The following is a 25,797-nucleotide window of genomic DNA, read 5'->3' as shown; positions in this document are numbered from 1 at the left end:
AGAGAAGGGAAGAGAAGAGAAGAGAAGAGAAGAGAAGAGAAGAGAAGAGAAGAGAAGAGAAGAGAAGAGAAGAGAAGAGAAGAGAAAAATGTATGACTGTTTCTGCATATTTTGTGGCCAAGATGGAAAATTAACAACGAAAATGAAAGCCTTTCATATCTGTACATTTTCCTTTCTTTCCTTCAACATACTGAATTGTAATGATCAATTAACACAGAACAGTGAATAGCATGACCTTAGAACATGACAAATAGGGGCCTGTCACGCTTCTTTCCACTTTCTAGCATCTATTCCATAGCTACTCTGATAAGCATGCAGAAACAGCGTATCCATGTAAAATACACATCCAGTATGGTTCCATATCCCAAACAGGCCAGGCTAACAACAGTTAAACCTCAGGGGACTGTAACCAGGCTTGTCTATTGTATTAGAACCCTTGCTGCCTTCAATGGCCTCATAACATAGGTATTTATTGCCTCTACTCTCTAGGTTGGAACTCAGAGAAAGATTTATGCTACGTTCACCATTACCTTTTGAGTTAGAAAACAGCATAACTGGTGGCTGCATCTGCATTATCATTTTCCCTGTCAGATCTTTAGTAACTCAACTGCCCTACAGCCTAACCTCACTCTTCCCACTAGAATATAAAAAATCTCAAATGTCACCATTTTCACTGAAAATCTAAAACCACAAGCAAACAATAAATGTTACCATTTTCAAGGGCAGTATTTTCCTTGAATGTGCTCCAGACCAACCCCTCAGCTCTTCCATCCCACATCAGATGGCACTGTTCTGAGTGATCCCTTTAAGTGCACGCTAGCCGTGTGCCTGAAGCCACTACTCCATCCTAAGTAACCATGTGAAAAGTCGAGCAGACCGAACATTAGTATCTTTTTCTGGACCAGAAGGAGGAGGTAAGCAAGGTCACAAGGCTCCAATCCAAGGCTGAGGAGAGGGAGCCAGGGATTCCAGGCCAGAGCCCGGGGAGCAGCCACCTCTGTAGAGCAGGCAACCTGAACTGTAACCAGCCAGCTGTGGAGGTAACTGGGGTCAGGCCTGAGAATTCAAGGCGAGAGAGACCCAGTCAAAGGGTGGCACTTACTTCAGTGAAGTTTTACATCCAGGTGTTCGACCAGGTCCCCACAGTAGATAATGAGGGGAAATCCTCTTATGCTAATGCTTCTAGCAGGGGAAGGGGAAAGAACTATTCTGAAATGTGGCAGGATCTCTGTCCTAACAAAGTCTGCTAATTAGGGAAAAAAGGCTGTATGTACTCAGAGCTGAGGAACTTGGGGAAGGGAATACACAACTCTAGCCACCCGCCCCACCTCTAGGGAGGGGAGGAGAAGTACTTCTGAAGTTCACAGTCCAGAGGTCTAGGTCCACTATGAAGACTGCAATCTCATTACAGGACTGTCAACTGTAAACATTTCCTCTCCCTCCTGCGCCACATTCCTAACGGCCTACTTAACAGTAGCTCCTTTCATCCAGTGCATCATGTCTAGCTGTGAAGAAAAACATTACAAGGCATAGTTGAAGGCAAAAATGTAACTTGAAGAGATAGGATACATCAGAATGACACATGGCAGGGGTGCTGGAATTATCAGATTGGAAATGTTAAAGAACAATGATTAATATGGTAGGGGCAATGTGCAAGGACAGAGGGGACTGCAGGTAGGAAGATAGAAATTCTAGAAATCAAAAGCCTGCAAAAGAAATGAAGAATGCTTCCAGCCAGGCGTGGTGGCGCACGCCTGCAATCCCACCACTAGAGAGGCTGAGGCAGGTGGATCACTGTAAATTTGAGACCAGCCTGGATTATACAGTGAGTTCCAGGGCAGTCTGAACTACACAGTGAGACCCTGTCTCAAAAAAATATAAAACAAACAAACAAACAAACACACAAGAATGCTTCTGATGGGCTCATTAGTAAACTAGATATGGCTGAGGAAAGAACCTCAGTTTAGGGATATATCCGTAGGTACGTACCTACAAGCTTAAAAAAACCCAAAGACTGAACAGTATCAGAAGAAAATATCCAAGGTTTATGGTACAACTAAAGGTGCAATATATATGTACTGGGACTGTTAGAAGATGGAGAGAAAAAAACAACAAAGAAAGATTTGAAATAATGGCTCAAAATTTCCCCAAATTATTATCAGGCCAAATCATACAATGGGAAAGTTCAAAGAACACCAGGAAGGATTTAGGGAAAAAAAAAAAAACAAAAAACTACACGTAGGATGTCACTTTCAACTACAGAACTCAAAAGGAAAGACCCAGAAAGAAGCTGTGGGGTGAGGCTTATACAGGAACAGAGATGTTCTTCTCAGAACCCATACGAGTAGAGTGAAATATTTCAAGCGCTGCTAGAGAAGAGCCAGAAGGACAGCAAGAGGACTCTGAGAAGATGGGAGAAGAGGACACAACAGAAATTTGTGCCCCCACCTGGACTACATATGCGCTGGGGGAATCTATCTGAGATGAAACTTGGAACTCTGGAGTCTATGAAGGCTTGCAGCTCCCAGGGGAAGGCATGGACTAACACTGTTGACTAACTAACCACCATTAGTTCTGACACATTTCAGTTCTTAGCCTAGTCGGAGCTGCCTGGCCCAGGTCCCCTCTCCTTGGCGGACAGCTGTGACCTCAACACAGCCCAAAGGAACCAGGGTGCATAAAAGGACACTGTACAAACAACAGGTATGTGCTCTGATCACTGCTGGTCTGTTCACATGGCTACACAGGAGTGACAAGCAGTTACTGTCACCCACCTCCCTCACAGCTGCGAGCCCTTCCCTCTCATGCTGAAGTGATGCCCAGGAGCTCTGAAAGTTCAGTACACTTTTTTTACCCCTTTATTTTCAATTTGTTGCGCTTGTGAGAGCCAGATTTTAAGGACTAGACATTCAAAACAGGAAAATTAGAAAGTGACTGTACATATCCAAGAAAAGTTGCTGGCTTAGAAAAGGATCCAAGAAGACCTTAAACTTACACTTCAGGCTGATACTTACAGACACAACCTACAGTAATTAAAACACACACACACACCACAGCAAGCACTAGGAAAGAGGAAGAACCTGAGTTCCAGATAGACCACACTATCAGCTTCACACGGCCAGTTATCATCACAGAACTCTGAAGGCATACAAAGGCACAGAAGGGTGCAGACATTCTAAAGAAAAGAATCACCGGAAGCTGTCCCTAGAAAAGAAATAACTGATGGCAGATCTACTTGACAAAAGGCTTTCAAATAACTGTCATAAATATGCTTGAGGAACAAAAGGGAAATGTGGATAAAGGCAAGAAGGCAGTGTATGAAAATACAGAAGTTGGGCTGGGGATTTAGCTCTGTGGTTCTGGTGACTGCCTCATAAGCAAAAGGACCCGAGTTCAATCCCCAGTACCAGAAAAAAAGGAAAAGAAAAAGAAAATACAGAAGTCAGTGAAAGAGAAAACCTAACAAAAAAATTCTTAAGTTGAAAAATACAACAAATGAAATTTTAAAACTCACGAACGGGATTCAAAGGCAGATTTAAGCAGGCAGAGAACCAGCAATCTTCTGAATATCAGGGCACAGAAATTAGTGCATCTGAGGAACAGGAAGGAAAAAGTCTGAAGAAAAGTGAACCTAAAGACACAAAAAGAGACTCAGCCCGAGCAACACACACACACCTGGTGGGACTACCAGGAGAAGAGAGAAGCAAAGCCGAGCTGGTATCCAATTGTGAAACACCCAAAATGTAATCACAGGTGAAAAGACATGAACATATATACCCAAGGTCAATGAAATCCAAGTAAAATGAACTCAGAGAAATACATAAGGAGAAACATTGTAATCACATGAAAATCAAAGACAAAAAATGAATCTTAAAAGCAGCAAAACAAAAAACTTGTCAGATTCCAGAAATCCATTAAGATTTTAAGTGTATTTCTGATCAGAAACTTTGGAAGCCAGAGTATGATAAGCCAATACATTCAAAATGCTAAGCAGGGCTGGGGATTTGGCTCAGTCATTCTGTGGCCTGCTTTGCACGCAAAAGGGCCAGAGTTCAATCCCTGACACCAAAAAACAAACACACACATGCACAAACAAAACAGCGCTAAGCAGTTAAAAAAGAAAAATTAATCAAAACTACATACACAATATGGCAAAACTGTCCTTCAAAATTGAGAGGAGAATTAAGATAAACAACAGCTAATGGATACTGCTACCAGACCTGACCTGCAAGAAGTGGTGAGAAGAGTCTGCAGGGTCAATCAAAAGATGCTGTCTGAACAATAACTCCTACGAAGAAATAAGATCTCAATAAAGGTAAATACACGAGAAGTTATAAAGTAGGCTAAGGCTGGGGATGTAGCTCCTTAGAGTGCTTGCTTAGTATGTGTGAGGCCCTGGATTTGATCTCCCAGCAACTAAATAAATTAATAAAATACACAAATAAATAGCTAGTATTCTTGTTATAGTAATTTATAATTGCACTTCTTGCTTTCTACATCACTTGAGACTAATACATTAAAATATTAAGTAAAAAAGCTAGCACTATTTTAACTTTGGTTTATAAAACCATTTTTTCTATATAATTTAAAGAGACTACAGTGTAGTTTATGTTTTGGGTCACATGATGTATAGAGAAGTAACTTTGCAAGGGCAACAATTGGAACATGCAAGGAAAGAGCTGCTGAAGGAGCAGAATTTTAGTATGCTACTGAAGTTAAGCTCGTATAAACTGGAATTAGGGTGTAAAAACTTTAGGATGTTAAATGTAATCGACATAGCAACAACAAAGGAAATAGTTACAGAATATCTACAAAAGGAAATATGAAAGGAATTTAAAAGTATCACTACAAAAGGTCAACTAAATGCAAAAGGAGTCCACAGTAGAGAAAAGGAGCTATAAGACATAGAAATCAAATAGTAAAGTGAAAAATAGATCTCTCCTCCCAGTCACTTTTAACCCATTTACTTTCGGTTAAGATATAAAGAGGCTGACAGTTTTGTACAAATCACCAATGACATCACTGGGTTCAAGGCCGGTTTTGGTGTTGGGAATATTCTTGATTACTGACTCAATCTCCTTATGAGCTGCAGCTCTCTTTAAATTTTCTATTCATTTGTAATTTCGTGTCATTAGGTTTTGTGTTTCTAGGAACTCGTTTATCTTGGTTATCCAACTTGTTAGCAAAACAGTTGTCAGAATTCTCCTAATCCTGTTTATTTTTGTAGACTCAGTAGAAATATCCCCACTTTCATTTCTGCATAGTCTCTGTTTCTGAAATTTTTCCAAAAAACTGAAAACATCTTTTAATGTGCTGTGAAATCAGCATCACAATAATCTAATACCAAAAATACCACAGACCAAAATTCCTTATTACAAAAAAAAAATCAGGGCCAGGGAGTCAGTGGTTCCACTGCCTGCCTCACAAGTACAAGGACGCGAATTCAATCCCAAGTACCAAAAAAAAAAAAAAAAAAACACCAAAACACCCCAAATTGCTTAAATAAAAAAAAATCATCAACAAACCGGCTAACAATCCTAACTCAGCAATATATTAAAAGGTATTATACATCATAACCAGGTGAGATTTATTGCTGGAATGCAAGGTCAGCTAAATATAGGAAAAATTAATCAATGCAAATACACCACATTGGCAGAAGGCACGGGGGAAAACACATAATCATGAGGCAGAAAAAGCATCTAATAATATTAAAAATATTCAATGCCTTTTAGAATTAAAGTAACAGCACTCAACAAACCTAGAAAAACTACCTCAATATATAAATAGCAGATAGTAAATACCCATGGTGAACATGCTACTTATTAATGAAAGTCTAAAAGCTTTTCCTCTGAAAAACAAGGCAAAGAAGCTTATTTAGGCCACTTCTGTCCACCACAGCCCTGGAATTCTAGCTGAACAGAGGGAGGGAGGCAGGGAGAAAGGGAAAGGAGGAGGAAAGGGAAGAAGGGAGACAGAGAAGAAATAGTGTCTACCCAATTTTCTCTGTATGACTTATGGACAGAAAAACCAGAAATATTTCACCAAAAACTATTAGAACAAGGGACCAGGGATGTAGCCCAGTGGGGCTGTGCCTGCCTGGCAAGTGCAAGGTTCTGCATTTGATCCCCAGCATTGAGAAAAAAAAAAAATTAGAATAGATTAAGCCAAATAGCAGGACACAAAGTCAACACTCACAAATACATTATATTTCTATAAACTAACAACATATATTAAATGGAAATTAAAAAACCAAACAACTTTTCTGTGAACCTAAAACCACCACTACCACTACCACCTCAGGGCAACAGGGGCTTTAGAGTGAATACAATATTCTGGGCCTGGCCCAATCACATCGCATAAAAAAAAATCTACCTCCACGTCTCAATTATTACATTACAGCAGCCTCAATTTCTTTCCTCTTTTGGCAACCAATGCAGTGGAGCACACACCCCAGAGCCACTCCACTGCTCCTGATCCACTTCCCAAAGCCAGAAGGTCAAACACTTTCTTACCAACTGCACTTCACCAAAAGCTCCTCTCCCGATGACTTTCACAACGTCATAGTCTTCCGCCTTCATCTGCAGGCCTCGGACTTTTTTCACAACTTTCTCATCTATGATAAAAAAATTCACTGTATTTGTAATATCAATCATCACATTTATTAGCATTTGTGAATATCACATTTGTAAAGAAATTTTTATTTCAACATTCTGGACTTAGTTTTCAGCTTAATCTGCTGTTGGTCTTTAAAGGTTCCTATTCAAACCTCTAGCTTCTCTGGGAAGCTGAGACAGGAGGATTACAGTTGAGCCCAGCATGGGCAACTTAGCAAGACCTTGTCTCAAAATTTAAAATTTGAGCTGGGCATGGTGGCATTCTGGAGGCTGAGGCAGGAGGACTGCTACGAGTTCGAGGCCAGCTTGAGCTACACAGTGAGTTCAAGGTCAGCTTGAACTACATAGTGAGACCCTGTCTCAAAACAAACGCACACCACCAAAATTAAAAATTTGAAAAAGGGACTGGGGGCGTAGCTCAATGCAAAGGCTTTGGGTTCAATTCCCAGTACTGAAAAACAAACAAGAAAAAAATCACAACAAACAAAACCCACTAAAATTCATGTTATCCTTATATTAAATAACCAAACCCATATATATGAACTGCCAAAAAGCAAGTTAATGCTATTCTGTGTCCTAACTGTGTCACTTGGCAAATCTAATGTCAGCTGACACAGTGATGACCAATTAATCCTGTGTGCATTATAAATTATGGAAGTTGCCATAAGAATCACTTGCAAGGATGATCTTAGCAATGACAGCCTCCTTCTTTACAAACTAGTAACTGTATACGGTACATGTATAGTAACTACTGACAAGATTGTTTAATTAGGGAAATACCCCAGTATCTGGTAATTCCAAATTAAAGAGCTTACTGGGTGATACATGATATGTATATGGCTTGGAAATTTTCTAATCTTTAGAATTCAACTCAATTTACCTCAACATCAATGTTGGCAAATTTGGTTAACACAAACATGGAAATACAATATAAACATGTTTATTGTACATGCTAGCATATGTGATAAGCATGTATGATTAATATACTATGAAGGGTTAACATAATACATGTGATAATTGTTATCACATTGTTTTTCCTTAGACAAAAATGCCCACATTTATAGAAACATTACATTACATTATTATTTTTCTTCTGGGTACTGATATCTAAGTCTTAAGAGTTGGCAATATTACTTTAAAACTTCACTTAGAATGGCTATAGATAACCTAAAACAGCCTAATAGCCTTAATAATCTACACCATATCTTAAATGTTATATACTGCACTTCAATTCTGCAGTTTTGCTTCAGAACTAAAGAATATTAGTTTCGTTTTGTTTTCCCTTTTTTTTCTGTGGTGGTAGGGGGGTCAAACCCAGGGCCTCAAGTAAATATCAGTTTTTAAAATACATGATAAACTAAAATATCCTTAAATTTCAATAAGCTAATGCGTTAACTAAGTTAATAAGCTTATGAACTATATTAATCAAACATAAATCTTTTGTCCAAGTGCCGTTATGTAATTAAAAATGAAGTTTAAAAATAAACATACTTACATCTATTTAAGAAATTATCTATATTCTTATTTTTCCTCAAGGCTGGAAAATCCAAATCAAGAACCAAGGAATTTAAGCCGTCCTGTTAAAAACAAAAAGACAGTTTTTATAATTTCTAAACAGTCTAAAAAGTCTTAAAACTCTATCATGTATGTTCCCATGGAACGGAAGCCAGCCACTCTGGAACGCTGAGCTCAGAGCTCCCAGTCAGCCACAGTGGTCTCACCTCTACCCAGCCAGGAGTGCTGGGCTCCAGGGCTGGGTGTGTGGTGCAGAGACAGAGCACTTGCAGAGCAGGTGCCAGGCAGTAGGCTCAGCTTCCAGCACTGCCAAATAAATAGATTTTCAACGGAAGAAGAAAGGAAACAAAATAAAACTACACTAAGTTCCTACTCATTTAACAAGTATTAATTTTGTTCCTACAGAAGAAAATGAAAAACTTAGGCACTATCCTATACCAGGGAGACCAGCCTCAAAGCCAAATATCCTCTGAAAAACAGGAAAAAAAGATGCTTTCTAGATTTTTTTAAATGAGCATGCATTTTTTAAAGTGAGCAAATATTAAATTTATAATCAAAGTAGGAAAAAATATGTGTGCATGTATATATATATATGGGGGTGGTGATGAAAAAATAAAAACTAGGGTTACAGAATAAACATAAGAAAAGTCCATAGTGTTCCTATAAACCAATAATGAACCTGCTGAGAAAAACATCAGGAAAACAAATCCATTCACAATAGTTTCAAAAAACAAATACCTAGAAATCAGTCTAACCCAAGAAGTGAAAGACTTCTACAGAGAAAATTGCAGAGCTGTGAGGAAAGAAACTCAAGACATTAGAAAACAGAAATACATCACTTCTTCAATCAGAACTAATACAATGAAACTGTCAATATCATCAAAAGCAACCCACGCATTTAATGCGATCCCTATTAATACACTAACATTCTTCACAGGAAGAGGAAAAACCCTAAAATTTATATGGAAGAACAAAGGACCCAGAACAAGCAAAACAATCCTGAGCAAAAAAGAGCAAAGCTACTGGCATCATAATACCAGTTTTCAAGTTATAGTACAAACTGGAGTAACAAAAGATACTGGTGGAGTCAAGCAGAAGACACAGAAACAACCCATGTACCTACAGCTATCTGATTTTTGACAAAGGGGCTAAAAACGTATTTTGGGAGAAAAGACAGCCTCTTTCTTGGGAAAACTGGCTACCCATTCATAGAAAATTAAAACTTAGATCCCCACCACCGCACTAAAATCAAATAAAAATGGATCCAAGACCAAGATATAAAAACAGAAACTTTGAAATTGCTAAAAGATAAAACAGGGATACTCTTGAAAGACATCCTACATAAAACTTAAATCGTTCAAGAAATAATATCAGAATTACCAAATGAGGCCATATCAAATTAAAAAGCTTTTGCACAGCAAACAAAACAATCAACAGAGTGAAAAGACAGTCTACTGAATGGGAAAGAAATTTTAATGCTAGCTACTCGTCTGACAGAGGACTAACATTTAGAAAATAGTACATAAAAACTCAAAAACTTAACCTCAACCAACAACCCAATCAAAAACTGGGCAAATGAAACAAATAGACACTTCAAAAGTACAAATGGCCAGGGATTTAGTTCAGTGTTTCTGCTGACTGCGCTGCAAGTCTATGGTCCTACACCAGGAAGGATTTAGGGGAAGAAGAAGAAGAAAGGGGGGGGGGAGAGGAAGAGGAAGAAGAGGAAGAGGAAGAGGAGGAAGAAGAAGAGGAAGAGGAAGAGGAAGAAGAAGAGGAGGAGGAGGAGGAAGAAGAAGAGGAGGAGGAGGAAGAAGAGGAGGAAGAAGAGGAAGAGGAAGAAGAAGAGGAAGAGGAAGAAGAGGAAGAGGAAGAGGAGGAGGAAGAAGAGGAAGAGGAAGAAGAAGAGGAAGAAGAGGAAGAGGAAGAAGAAGAGGAAGAGGAGGAGGAGGAAGAGGAGGAGGAAGAGGAAGAGGAAGAGGAAGAAGAAGAAGAAGAAGAAGAAGAAGAAGAAGAAGAAGAAGAAGAAAAAGGTAAAGAAGAAGAAGAAGAAAAAGGGAAAGAAAAGAAAGAAAAGACAAAAGACAAAAGACAAAAGAAAAAAGTACAAATGGTCAGCAAGTATATGAAAACCTGTTCAACATCTTTAGCCATTGGGGAACAACAATGAAAAAAACTGAGAGGGCTGGGGATTTAGCTCAGTGCTTCTGCCACCTGCCTCACAAGTGCAAGAACTACAGTTCATTCCTTGGTAACAAACAAACAAAAAAACCTGAGATATCTACCATCTCACCCAGTAAATGACTACCATCTACAAACAAAAAGCAATGAATGCCACAAGGACTGGGTTGCAAGACACCCTGCTACACTGTTAGTGGGAATGTAAACTAGAATAATCTCTATGGAAATTGGAGATTCTCCCGAAACTAAAATTGTGTGATCCAGGAGATCCAAAGCTATCATTTTCTCCTGGATATCATTTTCTCCTGGATATATCTGGGAAGGGGTTAACAATACCATGAAATCATGTCATTGCAGTATAGAACTGAAGACCATCATGCTAAATGGAATAAGCCAGTCTCAGAAAGTTAAATACTGTATGTTTATTTTTTCCTATGAGCAACCTAAAGTATAAATAAATGAATAAAATAAAAAGGGGAGGGGGAAAGAAAGAGTAGGTGAAGAGGGTTTTTTTAAAAAAAATCTGTAATATGTACATGTAACCACTCCCAAGATGATTGAAAACTGCACGAACTGCAACATGTACTATTTTTTTTTAAGTCAGGGGAAAAAAAAAGGAAATAAATGATAGGAAACTAGAAGGTAGAATCTTAAGAGATGGGAAAGGACATGGGGGAAATAAAGGGATTGAGAATGATCAACATATATTTATTATATGCATATATCAATTCCCCAAAATAAATACCACTGTTCTGTACTATAAACACGCACTTACAAAAATGGGCGAAAACAGTATGTGGAATTCTTCTAGATTTGGTAAATTAAAATCTCAAGTTGCCTCTCTAAAATTTTGTGGGCATTTATCCACATTTTCCCCACCAGGCCCCCACAGGCGTCTTTTCCTTGCTGCTTTTGATTCCTGTGACCAACTTTCTTCCACGCTGCAATTATTCTGCAGTGTCCCCGGACTATCGAGGCCGTGAGCTGTGGGAGGCATAGGTAGTACCTTGCACCACTGTTTCCTCATAGTGTGACCCTGCACATCTGTCACTTCTCTGAGCCTTAGTCTGTTTCTTGATGTAATTAATTGGTAATTGCATCCCACATTTTAAATTTTCATGCACTAAATGAAAATATTCACTTTATACGATAATAATAGAAAGTAATAAATCAATCTTGATTTTCAAGAAATGAAAGGAAAAAATAATACATTAAAAATAAATATCCAATTTCCAATCAAGTCAGGATTGTTAAATTCATACTTGGAGATACCCTCTGCTGCCCCTGCACCCACTAATGTCGTACTTCCCAGAGCAGCTGAATGACTATTCAAGGACACCAGTATTTGAGCACACTAAGCTAAGCTATTTTAACAATTTTTTGTTGGGGTACTGGGGATTGAACTCAGGGCCTTGTGCTTGCAAGGCAGGCAGCAGAACCACTGAGCTAAATCCCCAGCCCTACTAAGCTATTTTTAAAGGCCAAAATAAATCAATATATTTTAATAGTATAATTTTATATCTTAGTAAATCTAAAATATAAAGTCTCAACCTTTTTTTTTGGTTTTTTGAAACACAGTCTTACTATGTAGTTCAGACAGCCCTGGAACTTACTATGTAGCCCAGGCTGGTCTCGAGCTCTCAGCGATCCTCCTGCCTCAACCTCCCAAGTGCTGGGATCACAGGCGTGCGCCACCACACCCGGCTCAAACTCTATTTCAATTGTGTATTATGTGTGTAACATACATTTTAGTGACTGCATGGTACTCTGATCTGCTAATAATTTATATCAAAATAACAATGTAACTAATAATGTATATAATTATAAACTTAACTGAGGCTTTATGAAGTTCTATAATTGGAATATATCCTATTTAGTTTCACTTTGTAAGAACTAAACACTGACTTATTTTCCGAATCCTATGAATTGAGTGGAATGCTCAGAGCCACTCACTCGGGCCCTGGGTGAGGGCCAGGTCTGTGACCTTCCTTTCCAGTGCAGCTTCCAGCTGAAAATCAGCAAGACCAGACAGAATGAAAAGGGCCTCCGTGAGGGGCTAGGCGAGCCACCGAAACCAGAGTGTGGGAAAGTCCCTATATCTGGGCTGAAACAGTATCAGCTCAAAAATAAAACAAAAAAAACAACTACTCAAGCTTTATACCAAACAGCCTAATAAAGTGATTCAGATACAGCTTTCAATTACAGAGGGAGTTAAATGTCAGCTTGCTCAGACCACAGCTCTTCCACCTCTAATATTATGGTCAAGGACGGGAGTTGCACTCATTGCTGGAACTGAACTGGCAAGTAGTCCAAAAGCCAAGGATGGTGAAGAAAGAGCATTATCCAACTGTGCTTTAAAAAAAAAGTACAAAGCAATACTCAACTTCTCCCAATACAATACAGGGTAAGTGTATACCTATTTTTCTAACTTTTCCAGAACAGAGAAACCTTTACACTTCTGCTGTCAAGAAGGAATAAAGTATTTGACTTAATTTCCTTTTCACTATGCACTACTTCTAAATTCAGCACAAATTATCTTTTAGCTGCAATGTTTATAAATACTTGAGTTGCCAGTATATAGGTGGCATTTAAAGCTACAAAACTGTGTGAAATCAGCAACGGTGTTGGCCGGGTGTACAACTCAGCGGTGGAGTGGTCGGAAGCCCTGGGTTCAATCCCAAGCACCACTGTAAACAAAAATCACCAAAGGTGTGACTGGAGACTACAGAAAAGGATCAAGGTCCACATCCCAGGAAACATCAATATGAAGACTGAGAAAAGGGACTAAGAAGAAACTGCCAGTAAAGTAGGAAGGAGTCAAAAATGCTGTTACTCTGAAAGTAAGAAGGAAAAAACGGAGAGCAAGAGAGAACAGCCAACAAGTCAGCCTACCACGCCAGCCCACATCAACCATGACTGAGAATTCAGCTGCTCGGAGGGCACTAAGGACTACTTAGGTTACAAATTTGCCGCTTCTAAATCATTGTTCACTGCCTTAATACTAAGTTCTCCATTCAATTGCTCTATTCTTTTTAAAAACCTCTTTAAGATGTTACTTTGAGTTCACATCTTAAGGCCACAATAACACCTGCATTCAATATATGACTATAAATTATGTGGCTTATACTTCATAGTCTATTTACCAAAACCTGTAACTAAATCACACCGGTCAATCCAGCACTTCGACTAATGAGAGGAATTTTAATTACTTGGTGTCATGCACAGTGCACAGCCCTGCACATAAACTAAACATTCTAACCCTCACAGCAACAGAGAAGCTAGACACTACTGCTGTCACAGCACAGCAGCCGCCACAGAAACTGAGGCTGAGGCCAGAAAGTTTCTCCAAACCAAGTGTTGACATCTAACAGAATCAGGATTTTTATAATGCTTTTACACTTTACTGAGCCTATATTTACTAGTTATTCCTGCAATAGAACACTAAACAATAGACAGGTTTAAAGAGGAGACAACAGGAAAATACACAGTTGGCTACACAGCATAGGAAACATTTTTGGCTATCTACCGTATGGATAAGTCATGAAGAAACAAATTAACTTGCAACATGAATATTTCCTATTATTACAAACCCAGATACGAACACAAAGGTAAAAAGAATATAACCAAATAAATCCATCATGAGCAAACACAATACATGTTGAGTATCCCTTATTTTAAATTTTTTTCTCTCCCCATTGAGTTTATTGGTACATTTTAGGGATACAGTATAGTTACACTCATCACTGGGATCTTGTACCTTTACATGACAGGTCTTGGTTCTCATTTTTTCCCCTTATCCCTGCCCTCCCTTCACCCCCTCTTCCCCTCCCCATTTATTTCCATTTTTTCATTTTTTCATATTTTTTCCCTTATTATCTTTCCCCTACCCTTCCCACTTTCCCTACACCTTTAGTCCTTTTCTTCCTATTTCACATTGTCAATTATATCATGAGGATCTTATGTACTATTATAGTTTTTCACACCCTTATTTTAAATTTGTGGGCCCAGAGTGTTTGCATTTTGGGATGTCTGCATATACATAATGAGATGAGACCAACATCTAAACACAAAACTCTTTGAAACTTCATTACACCTCACAGGTGTGACCTTAAGATAATTTTAGACAATATTTTTATTATGCCTAACTTTTGACTGCAAACCACGATGAGGTTAGGTACAAAAGTGTCCACTTGAGGCATCACACTGGTGCTTAAATTTCAGATTCTTAGTGGCTAAACTGAGATGCAGGCCACGCTACTGCAGTAAATGTTCCTGTCACAGTAGTGACAACGAGAGTTGTAACATTTCTCTCAAGAGTAAAATTTGTAGGGCTGGGAATTTGGCTCAGTGGTTCCAGTGCCCACCTGGCAAGCACAAGGGCCCGAGTTCAATCTCTGGTACAAAAAAAAAAAAAAAAGTAAAATATGTATGGAAGATACTGACTTTCAACATTAGAAATCAATGATTAATAAGTAATCTAGAATCCAGATCACATGGCTCCTAAGGTAAATTGCTGGGAGAAATTTAGATCTAAGATGCCAGGAGTTCCAAAGTTGTCAGCAGTGTGTCCGTAATGCAAGTGGAGATAAAGCTCAAATAAAAGAGCTTTGGGCCGACAGGGCAACTGGGCTAGGCCCAGGTTCTTTTTAAAGGGGCTATCTTGACAAAGAACCTCATGAAGATGACCTTGATGAGTACTGAAGGAATTATAAAAATGTGACTTCAAAAATCAAAGTTTAGATTTTTAGAGCAGAGATGTTCAATCTGCATGAATCCCTAAGTCACCATCTAAATGCTGCCCGTTTGTCTCTGAATCTGAAGTGTACGCTACACTGTTTTTAAAAAGCATATTGTCTATTTTGCCTGGAAAACTCTAAATCCTATTAACTGACCTGCTATCTTTTATCACTATCAGCTGAATAAAATCTTTAATGCTTATTTTATAATAGTGAATCACTCTGCAACTACATTAGTCTAAGATCTATCAGCCAAATTAAATAACAAAATAAATTTATTCTGCCTTTAACAAAAAAGAAAATTTATTACCTAACAAGAAAATATTTACTTGAAGTAGAAAAAAATCACCAAAGAATATAAATAAGAGTGTTGGGTTAAAGTTTCTCATTCTTTTTATGTCATACGGATGAACTCAGTAAGTGTGAGCAGCTCATTAACAAAGCAGAATAACAAGTCTTCCTGTTTATAGCCACCTTTAGTTCGCAACTTATGGCTACAGCAGGATCAATTCCTAAGACTCCCCAAACCCCCCAAAATAAGGTGGCATATCAATGAAATAACTGGCAACAGAATAACTTTCATATTTACAACACCTACAGGGATAAGCATACAAAACCGCTGCTTAAAAAGAAAGCTGCCCTCCCCTACCCCTTGCCCTATTCTTTACATACAAACTCCAAGGGCTCTGTTGTCCCTCCACCTCAGATGAAAGCCCCATTTCCAAGGCCTTTGACACCATCATTTTGGCATCCCTGTATCTCGGTGCACATGCTGGACATGCAGGTCAAGTGAATGTAGAAAGAAAGAAACTGATGCACAGACCCGTCCTATACAGAAATAATGAAGTAGAACACGTCTGGTAATAATGAAACATGAGCCATATCATCTTGCTTCTGCCACTTGGTGGCTGTGTGACCTCAGGCGATGACCTCTTCTGATTTCTACGGCACTCATCTGCGAAGATAACAGCCTATAACAACATTCTAATGAGCAGTTCTCCTGACTGTCAGAAGGTCACGCATGGCAGGGAACAGGCTGAAGCAGAAGAAGCAGAAAGGTCCTTTCCTGGGGCAAAAGGCCAGTGCCACCAAGCCAGGGTCGACATCTTCTGCCCCGGGATCTGACTGGGCTCAGGGAGACAGGACGACTGGCCTTATTCATTTTTCCTCTACCTCACAGGACAACAGGGCTCAGCAGCGTTCTCCTCCTAATCCCACCTTTATGTACGTTTCTGCTTTTCAGATTTTGGTCACCACAGATTTTTACACTGAATTCAAACGCCTTGGTTTTTTGAAGGTGCTCTCGGCATCTCTAGCTCTGGGCCAGTGCCAGGTGCCGTGCTGGCGTTGCCCACCCCAGCTCTGCCCTGAGAGCCTGCCCTGCACGGCGAGAGGATCCCCAGCTAAAGCAGGCTTCATTTTACAGGAGTGTGCCAGGAATCACATTACTGATCTGATCAACACCCTGGGAGTAGTTAGGGGAACTAAAGGCAAAGTCAGTAATGGTCTGAAAGGAGACAATGCTCCTGTAACAATAAAGCCGCTGCTAACAACTTCAGAGCCTGAGAAAGAAGCTGTGCACTTTATGTAACATTACTTCAGTTAATTTTCCCAGTGGACTGTGGAAGAAGGCACTAGGATCATAACTGTTTAATTTTGGAAATTAAGCTTGCAGAACCTGAAAAAGTTTCCCAGAACTGCACAGTTAAAAAGTAACACAGTTGGTACCATGTTCAGGGCTACAACAGGTAATTACTAGTACTTTTAATATTTTAATTGGGTTCTAACTCTTTTCTCCTAAAATATTAAGTCAATGGCAAAACAGGAATCAAAGTATTATTCATAATATAGTTTCTTTGATCTATAAATCAACAGTTACATCTTTTCCTCTATAAACACAAAGTTTCCATGCTCAAGGAACATACACCCTCCTTTTGCTCAAGACTCTGTTGAGCAAAATAGGAAACCAGCGACTTCAGCATTCTCCACTACAGACAGTGGGAAAAATCTACCATGGTGGAACCCTATCCTTGACATAACAATGATATCCAACTGACAAACTAATGGCCAGATAAAATGAGAATTGCTAAAGTTCTTTTTAAAGTTCCCAACAAGGATGTTTGGTATATGCCATTTATTACTTAATAATATTCAAACACAGCTTAATGATTAAAAACTAATGTGATTTCCTTACAATTCTTTTAAAAACTTATATAGAAAAGTCCTGCCGGGCGTGGTAGCTCACGCCTATAATCCCAGCACTCGGTAGGCTGAGGCAGGAGGATCGCTGTGAGTTCAAAACCAGCCTGGGCTACACAGTGAGTTCCAGGTCAGTCTCAACTACATAGTGAGATCCTGTCTCAAAAAACAAAACAAAACAAAACAAGAAAAGTTCTATAAACTTATGAAAATGTGGGTGGGATGGTGACCAGGCCAGCACAGTAGGGTATATGATGGGGACTGGATGCTGATTATGTCAGTGTTTAGACTGCAAAAACCCATCCAGCTGCATGCCTGTGTGTACATACAAATGCATTATTTATTGGACATACTCAATAACAAGGAGCTGATTCACAGGATAAAAACGTCACAGACCAAATGAACAAAAAAAATTTGTTTTGTTTTTTTCTTCTTTTGAGACAGGGTCTGCCTATGTAGGGCAGGCTAGCCTCAAACTCAGTCCTGCCTCAGCCTCCTGAGTGCTGGGCCACCGCACTGCCTCTAGGAAAACATTTTAAAGCCTGTCTCCTATCACTCATTGTGCTTCGGGGTCTTCATATACTTAGCTAACATATCGTCTCCTTTCTCAGAGAAGTACGAGACAAAAATCAGTAACTCATCTTCAAGTCTCCTAAAGCTAGTGTGGATTTTCTATCATAGTTACCCTCCAAATACATAAACCCTTACTCATGTTCAGGTCACCAGGAAGATGGTGTATCCCCTGTATACCCTGCCCCACCTTCCAGGCAAAGGTGCTCCTTACAACTTTTAACAAGTCAGTAGTAACAAAGAAGTGGATCGTGGCTCTACTAATAGAAAGAACTGAGGGAATTTCAAACCCAAAACTACCTCTCCCTGGTAGTAGAATTTGAAAAAATAGCTCATTATACTTAAAAACTACAGAAATTAAAAATTTTCACACACACAAAATAGTGGACACATTCCAACATTATATCATTATAACCACAAACATAATCCTACTCTTTCCGAAATGAATTAAATCTAAACAACTAACGTACGTACTAAAGCACAGCCAAGAACTTTGCAAATCTTCACATGAAAGTCCGAAAGTAAAAATTTAGGGCAGGAGAGCCTGGTGAGAGAGCAACACTCACTGATCACATACTAAGTGCCACTTTTCATTCGGTTCTCACAGAAAAGCCGGCCTGGAAAAGGAATGAGAGACAGCAGAGGTGGTTCCTTCCAACCCAGAGAGGCACCGCAAGGACCTGTGCAGACTTCTTAGTGGGACTGGTGGTGGCAGTGGTGGTTTAGTTTTAACCATGTGCTTTTTCCATTCTCCTTCTAACTACACAGACCCAGTGAAAAAGTGAAACTATTCTTCTCAGACAGATGCTACAGGAGCAAGGTGTACCTCATTCTGCCCTAGAAAACAAGCATTCTACACACTTCAAGGAATCTTTCAAAAGTTAATATTATCAGAAAAATTTTTTTAAAAACTTATATATCTGTCTCATCTTTCTGTCCACTGTTTAAATGGCAAACAACAACTTTTCTCAAATTAATGAGAAAGCTTTAGTAGTGCAGGATAGGAAGGCATCAAGAAGAAGCCAAGAATCCTGCGGAAGTACTTTCCTAGAGAACAGACAGTGGCTTCAAAGACCCTCCCTTCCGGGCGCGGTGGCACATACTTGTAGTTCAAGAACTCAGGAGGCTGAGGCAGGAGAATCACTTCAAATTCAAAGCAAACCTAGGCTTGCATAGTGAGTTCAAGGCCAGCCCAGTCTGAACTGTATAGCAAGATTCTGTCTGGAGGGAAAAAAAAAAAAAAAACCTCCACACTGACCAGGACACCAAGCCACTAGGGAGACAGAGACAGCAGTGCAGGTTCGGAGGCGGCAAAGACAAGGAAAAAGAAACTCAAGGAATGCGTGGGGATGAAAATCTCCACAAGCCTAGAATTCATACAAAGCTCAAGCCTCAGGGTTTAATCGAGGCTGCAGACACCATCGAGTCCATGGTGCTTGGTTCAAATACCAACACAGACGTAACTGTGCTTGTATTTGTATCTGAAATCCCACTACTGTTACTCTTCTGGTTAAAAGTCATCTAGGTTTCTGTACAGTCTGATCCGATCCTGTTTTTCCCCATAAGACCTATTAATTATTGTACATGACTTCTGCAGAACACAAAGCTTTTCAGGTCAGAAACTGAACAACACCAAAGCCACCACAATTAGCAAGAAATTTAAAACCTAGGAGAGGGCTGGGGATTTAGCTCAGTGGCACCGCACCTGCCTCGTAAGTACAAGATCCTGAGTTCAATCGTTAGTTTAAAAGCAGGGAGCTTTGGCTCAGTGGTTTCACAGCCTGCCTTGCAAGTGCAGGGGCCGGAGTTCGATCCCTGGTGGCGGGGAAGGGGACACCTAGTCGACAGATCATGCCAAGTCTCTGCAGTTTCTAAAATTATGTTCAATGCCCTTAATTCCAACAAATACTTCAGTGATTTTAATTAAATTTAACAATAAATTTGTAGCCTCTTTTATATTTTAGCTATTTTTGTTTTGCTTTGCTTAAAAGATACCACCACCACTACCGCTGGTTTTTGAGAAAAGGGCTTGCTATGTAAGCCCAGTGGGAAACATAGGTTCATCTGGGTTTTTTTGTTTTTTAATGATTAAAATATATGAAAAACAATATGGTGAAAATGGCACATTTAACTGACAGCAAACACCGTTGGAAGACACAGAAAAAATAACTGAAGAGTTGAAATGAGTAACAAAATACATTATGCATTAAGAGGTTTCCTATACACGAAGTGCACACATTTTCTAACCTGATCGGTTTACATGTGTGCTAGATACTGTTACAATGAAGAAATAGTTGAAAAAATTCTCAATAGAAATTTAATTTTTTTTTCAGTACTAGAGATTGAACCCAGGAAGTGCTGAGCTACATCTCCAGCCTGTTTGTTTTTTATTTTAAATTTTGAGACAAGGTCTTGCTAAATTGCCCAAGCTGGGTTCAAACTTGTGAGTCCTCCTGCCTCTGCCTTCCCAGTAGCTGGGATTATATGTGCACGACCACACATGGCTGTAAATTATTCTTCAGTAACAATATTTTGCTTTTATTTCTTTTTTCCAGTTTTTTTTTTATTAGTACATGCTTGCAGTACATAATAATTGAATTCTTGGTTGGGCATTGCTGTGCGTATATAACACACATCACTTTTTTCATCCCTCTTCCCTATCCCTTTGATAACAATATTTTAAGGAAACTCTTAACAGACACCACTGATAGATGCATTGGCTGAAATACAAAACTGTCTCTGAACTATGCAACACAGTACCACACATGCAATTCACTCATGCCTCACTCAGAGGACAAGTTTTCACAAGAAATCAAATTTTTAAAGAACAAAAAGTACTATATCATGTTATCAACATTGTAACATACAAAAGAAATAAAATTAACAATGACCATAAAGCTTTCAGGTTTTTTTGGTGTGTGTGTGTGTGTTTTGGGGGGCAGGGGTTGGTATCGGGGATCAAACTCAGGCCCTCGTGCTTGCAAGGCAGGCAGTGGAAGCACTGAGCTAAATCCCCAGCCCAGAACTTTCAGTTTTATACAAATGTCTTCTGGCTAACCTGTCACAATGAATTTTTAAAACATCACTGAATTTATAGATTAACTGCATATTTTTCTTTTACATAAAGATAAATTGCTCCAAATTTTCTGGCCTTTCTTAAGGTAACAAGCACCTATTAATAGCACACTGATAGAATCCTCTGCTTCCCGTACCCTTACCGAGTCCTTCCTGGGCACTGCTCATGGATACATCAGTGAAAATCATTCCAGCTGCTTCTACTTTTTCACATGAGGTTACCAGAAAGCAGAAGCTATGCATGGGGCTCCCAGTGTTTACTCACTGGACAGCTCGGGCCCAGGCAGCTGGACTTCTGCCTTCCACGCTGCCTTCTCTGTCCCCATCACCACGCTCACAGCAGTCTCTCCCCACAGAACACTCGACACTGGTTTGTTGAGAGGAAGCTGCATGCCATGCCAGACTGAGTGCTGGGCAAAGACACGTTCCTCAATCATCTCTGCTTGTCCAAACAGTACCTATTCTTGAAAGATGAGCTTGAACGAGACCTACTTCCATGAAACTTCTTCAGGAATTTCCATGACCTCTTCCCTATTGGGAACTTCTATGCGTTACACAATCTTCAAGGAAAATGTCACTGTTCTCACAATACCATAGTTACATCTAGACACTACTTAAGAGTCTCAACAGCTGTCAATTCCTTACATCCAGAATCCTTTAAACCCCATTTTGATTCTGCTAATGTTTACATCCCAATACTTTGCACAGTCTTTCCTCAAATGTTAAATCAGACACCAACAAGAGGATGGTGGAACAATCACCAAAGGTCAAGGCAAGAAAGTAGGCATATATGTTAGCATCATTCACACAAACACACAGTTCAGTCATGACCCTAAAACTTACAGCCACCTTCACCTTCATGCTCTAGCTCTAGCTGAAACAGAGCTGTCCCTGATGACAGGACTCATATGGCTCTCCAACCCATCACTATAGGTGGGTAGGGGTTCTCTATGCTTCTCGGGGCCTCTCACACTATTCTTCCTCCTTCCTTCCTAAACACTGAGCTTCGAATCACATCATCAAGACTCAATGCCACTTCTTAAGCCATCTGTCTCACACACTCATACACCCTGGGCTCACCACCCTCCGACACTCCCTGTCTATAAACACTCTGGCTCCTTGTTGACAGTCAATCTCCCCAACACCTAGTGATAGCATTATACTTGCAGTATTTTCCCAATATCCCAGACACTCAGCCTGTGGCTTCCTTAATCTAGTCATTACCATACCATACATCATTATTAACATCTCCATATCTCAAATGCCCTGCCCTTTGACCATTTCCTATCTTTCCAGCACTCTCTTAAGACCTCAATCCAACAATCTTTTGATCTAACACAGGGGCCTTCTGTCCAGATCTGACTATTCTTCCTCTCTTCCACTCTCCCCATTTCCATGTGTCCTCTTTCCAAAACTTAAATTCCACAGCCAAGCAACATGGCAGCTGCCCTCTACATACACCCGTGCTCCTCTCTCATGAGCACTCTCTCCTGGAAAAACCATACCCCCAGTTAAAAAGCACTCTGTGAGCTAGCTCTGCCCCTCTTCACCAAACCCACCCACCATCCTCCTCCTGTGCCCACATATTCCACTTTCTTACCCGCATTTGTGATGTATATAGTCCTGACTACAGCCCATCCTTCCTCCAATGCACCATGTCTCCCACTCTCTCTTGCCCACTAGTAACACTACAGCAATTTTTTCTATCTGCTAGCTACCATATTGTCTCTTCGTCCCTCTCCTCTAGTCAAATCACTTGAGATACACTACCTGTCTTTAGCTCTTTCCCATCTCTTCAGAACTCATTCTGCTCAGTTCTCCCCTCAGCCAACTACTACAATAACTACATTGCTCTTCTCAAGTTCATCAATGACCTACACATTGCTAATCCAGGGGTCACATCTCAGTTCACATCAGTGTGACCTACAAACACTTTTCGACAGTCCCTCACTACTTCTTTACAGACCTGCTTCACTTAGCTTTGATGAAAATGCATGGTTTTCTATGTAACTTTCTGGCTGCACCTTCAGTCTCCTTTACTGGTCTTCTCCTCTGTCCCTGGGCTTCTTCCCAATCTACTGCCCCATGAAACTCATCTTGTCTGGTGCCATTAAATACTGTACCATCATATATTGATGGCTTTAACATTTGATCTTAGCTGAAACACCGAGAAGCAATTGTTGATGGCTTTTACTCTCATTATCTCTATGCCACCCAAATTCTGAATTCACTACTCAAGTCTCCTTGGTCCAAAACTCCACTCCCCTCCTCCTCCTCAACCACTTTCTCTTTGTTTTCCACATCGCAGTGGCAATTCCATCCTTCTAAATATACAGCCAACAGGAAGGGCATCAGGCTTGACTTCCTGTTTGCAAACACAAATCATGCTTGCACCATCTTCACAATGAATGCAGAATCCCCCCCAGTTTCCCCCACCCTTACAAACTACCATCATTTTTTGGAATTACTGCATCATCTGTTACGGAGCCTCCTGTCTCCAGCCTTGCCCTCGTCCTCTCCTGGAACATTTTTAAGGGAGAACAGCAGATGACGCTGTCGCTCCTCTGCTCAGAATCTCCATGGTGGGAAACATTAATGGATGCTAAAATCAGTAGGTACAAGCAAGAAAAGGAACATGATTTTACAGTTTCAAAGTGTTTCTCCAAAAAGCAGAAGAGAAGGAACTTAAAAACCTGACCTCATCAATCAAATGATCAAAGGTAATACTACCAATAATGGGATAAACCATATGCCATCCAACAGGATTAAGAACACGCCATTCTGTGATACTCCAGCCAAAAATGCATATCCTGACTGTAATCATCAGGAAACACCAGACAAATCCAAATCCAGGGATAACGGCTTACAGCCTTCAAAAGTGTCAAAAGCATGAAGGTCCAAAAGGACCTTCTTCTAGATCGGTCCTAGATAAAAGGAGATTACACAAAGATATGAGAGTGAGATGAAACATAATCCTAGATTAAATTATTTTTCTATAAAGTAATTATTTAGGAGAAGCGTACACACTTGTCATCCCAGCACTGAGGAGACTGAGGCAAGAGGATCGCAGTGGATTCCAGGCCAGGCTGGGCTACACAGTGAGTGTATTACATAGTGGGACCCTGTCTCAAACAACCAAGCAAAACAGAAACTACTTAGACTATTGACAACACTTAAAAGAGTCTTTACGCAACATGCATACAAAATCGTTGTTTAAAATTGTTTCAAAATAAAAAGCTTTACAGAAAAAAAAAAAGCACACCAGGCAGGTTGTGGACTGAGAGACTTCAGACTTGCCATTTACCTTGGTGTGGAAGGCTCACAGCCTAGTGTGTACATGGCTACCTCTCCTCCTCTCCTCCTTTTAACATCTTTACTTCTTTCAGGAAGACTTTGCTGTCTAAACAACACTATACTTTATGTGCCCTTCTGTGTTTTATTTTCTTCATCCTCTTCATTTATTCCTATCTTATACACAATTAAGCTAAGGATTATCCAGCTCCCAATCAAAAAGCAAAAGAGGCAGCCAGAAATTTTTCTGTTTCGTTCACTGCTATATGGCTCCAAGGCCTAATCCAGGGCTTGGAATGCAGTGCTTACCAAGCAAATACAAACTCATTGAATGACTGCACACAAAATCCTCTGAACAGGAAAAATATGAGATACAATTTAAAAATATGTTCACTTTCTCAAACAAATACTGAAATCAGAAAAGGAACTTCACTATTAAGCTGACAGCCAAGAGTATCTGAACAAATCTGTCTGTAGCATAAATGAATGTGCTAATCCTACCTTCACTCTGAAGAGCTTAGTGAGCAAAGCTGTAATACTGTAACCAGCTAATACTGTAAGAAAAGGCCCTCCAATATTGCAGATAAAGCATGCCAACAACCTGTGTACAAACAGACAATAATTAACTACCACATGTTGTGGAAATATAAGCACACACAGAAAGTAAATTTTCTTAGGGGAAAAAGAATGTTGTGAAATGCATTCAAATAAAGTAAATGGTATGAAACAAGAGACAAACATAACCAAGGTCTCTGATATTTTATTACAATGTTTCCTTGAAAAACTACCACAATGGTTTTGATTAACTTAAAGTATTATAAAATATAACTGTCTAGTTTGTACTTAAGAAAAAAAAGTACAATAAAAAATCTAGAAATAGTATAGCTTCTACAAAGTGGTCAAATCAGTAGTGTCTTATTTTATAAAGTGCTCGCTTCAGCAACACATATACTAAAATTTTATAAATCCTTTTTTTCTCCTAAGTTACCAGTTCATAAAACTGACCTTCATTTTATGATGGAAAACATATCCTGAGCCAGCCAAAATAATGTGTGCCTGTAGTTTAGCTGTCCAGGAAGCTGAGACAGGAGGATTACTTGAGCTCAGTAGTTCAAGGCCAGCAAGGTAGAACAGCAAGACTCTTTTCTCAAAAACGGAGATAGAAATACATAGAGACAGACAGATGGCAAGGGAGCGACAGATGGAGGGGGAGGAGGGATAGGATTTAGGAATGTAATTGGAGAACAAATGTCATCAGACTTTAATAAAGCAAGGCTGCATGATTAAAAAAAAACAGGAAAATCACTAAGAAAAAGGGGATGTATAATAAGCAAGTTAAAATGGAAAGAGATAAAATACTAACAAATAATTTGAATGCAAGAAAGAAATAGAATTATACAACAAATGGGAGAAATTTTAAAAAGCAAATATGAAAATAGTAAATTTAAATCCAAATATATCAATGATTATATTAATTACAAATGGATAAAGTATAAAATAAGAAGGAACAGCAGACCTTAAGAAATTAGATAGGACCAGGGATTTAGCTCAGTGGTTCTGCTACCTGCCTCCCAGGCGTAAGGACCTGAATTCAATCCCCAGTACTAAAAAAAAAG

General features: G+C 39.5%; 1 protein-coding gene across 2 annotated transcripts in view; it reads right to left on the bottom strand.

The window, feature by feature from the left end:
- Nucleotides 1–25,797, bottom strand: part of Rock2 (Rho associated coiled-coil containing protein kinase 2) — a 107,966-nt gene that overhangs the window by 55,175 nt on the left and 26,994 nt on the right. The window contains exons 2-3 of one of the 2 annotated variants that reach the window (XM_019208161.2): nt 8,110–8,191; nt 6,513–6,613 (exon numbers count right to left, since the gene is read on the bottom strand). In XM_019208161.2, coding sequence (XP_019063706.1) covers nt 6,513–6,578 — 66 coding nt within the window. In that variant the 5' untranslated portion in view covers nt 6,579–6,613; nt 8,110–8,191. Of the gene's footprint in view, nt 1–6,512; nt 6,614–8,109; nt 8,192–25,797 lie in introns of those variants that run through there. The other variant, XM_019208160.2, reaches the window with a different exon arrangement.

This window comes from Fukomys damarensis, unplaced genomic scaffold (genome assembly GCF_012274545.1).
Source record: "Fukomys damarensis isolate Sample0158 unplaced genomic scaffold, DMR_v1.0_HiC HiC_scaffold_25, whole genome shotgun sequence".
Classification (NCBI taxonomy): Eukaryota; Metazoa; Chordata; class Mammalia; order Rodentia; family Bathyergidae; genus Fukomys; species Fukomys damarensis.
This window is presented reverse-complemented; position numbering and strand designations above follow the sequence as displayed.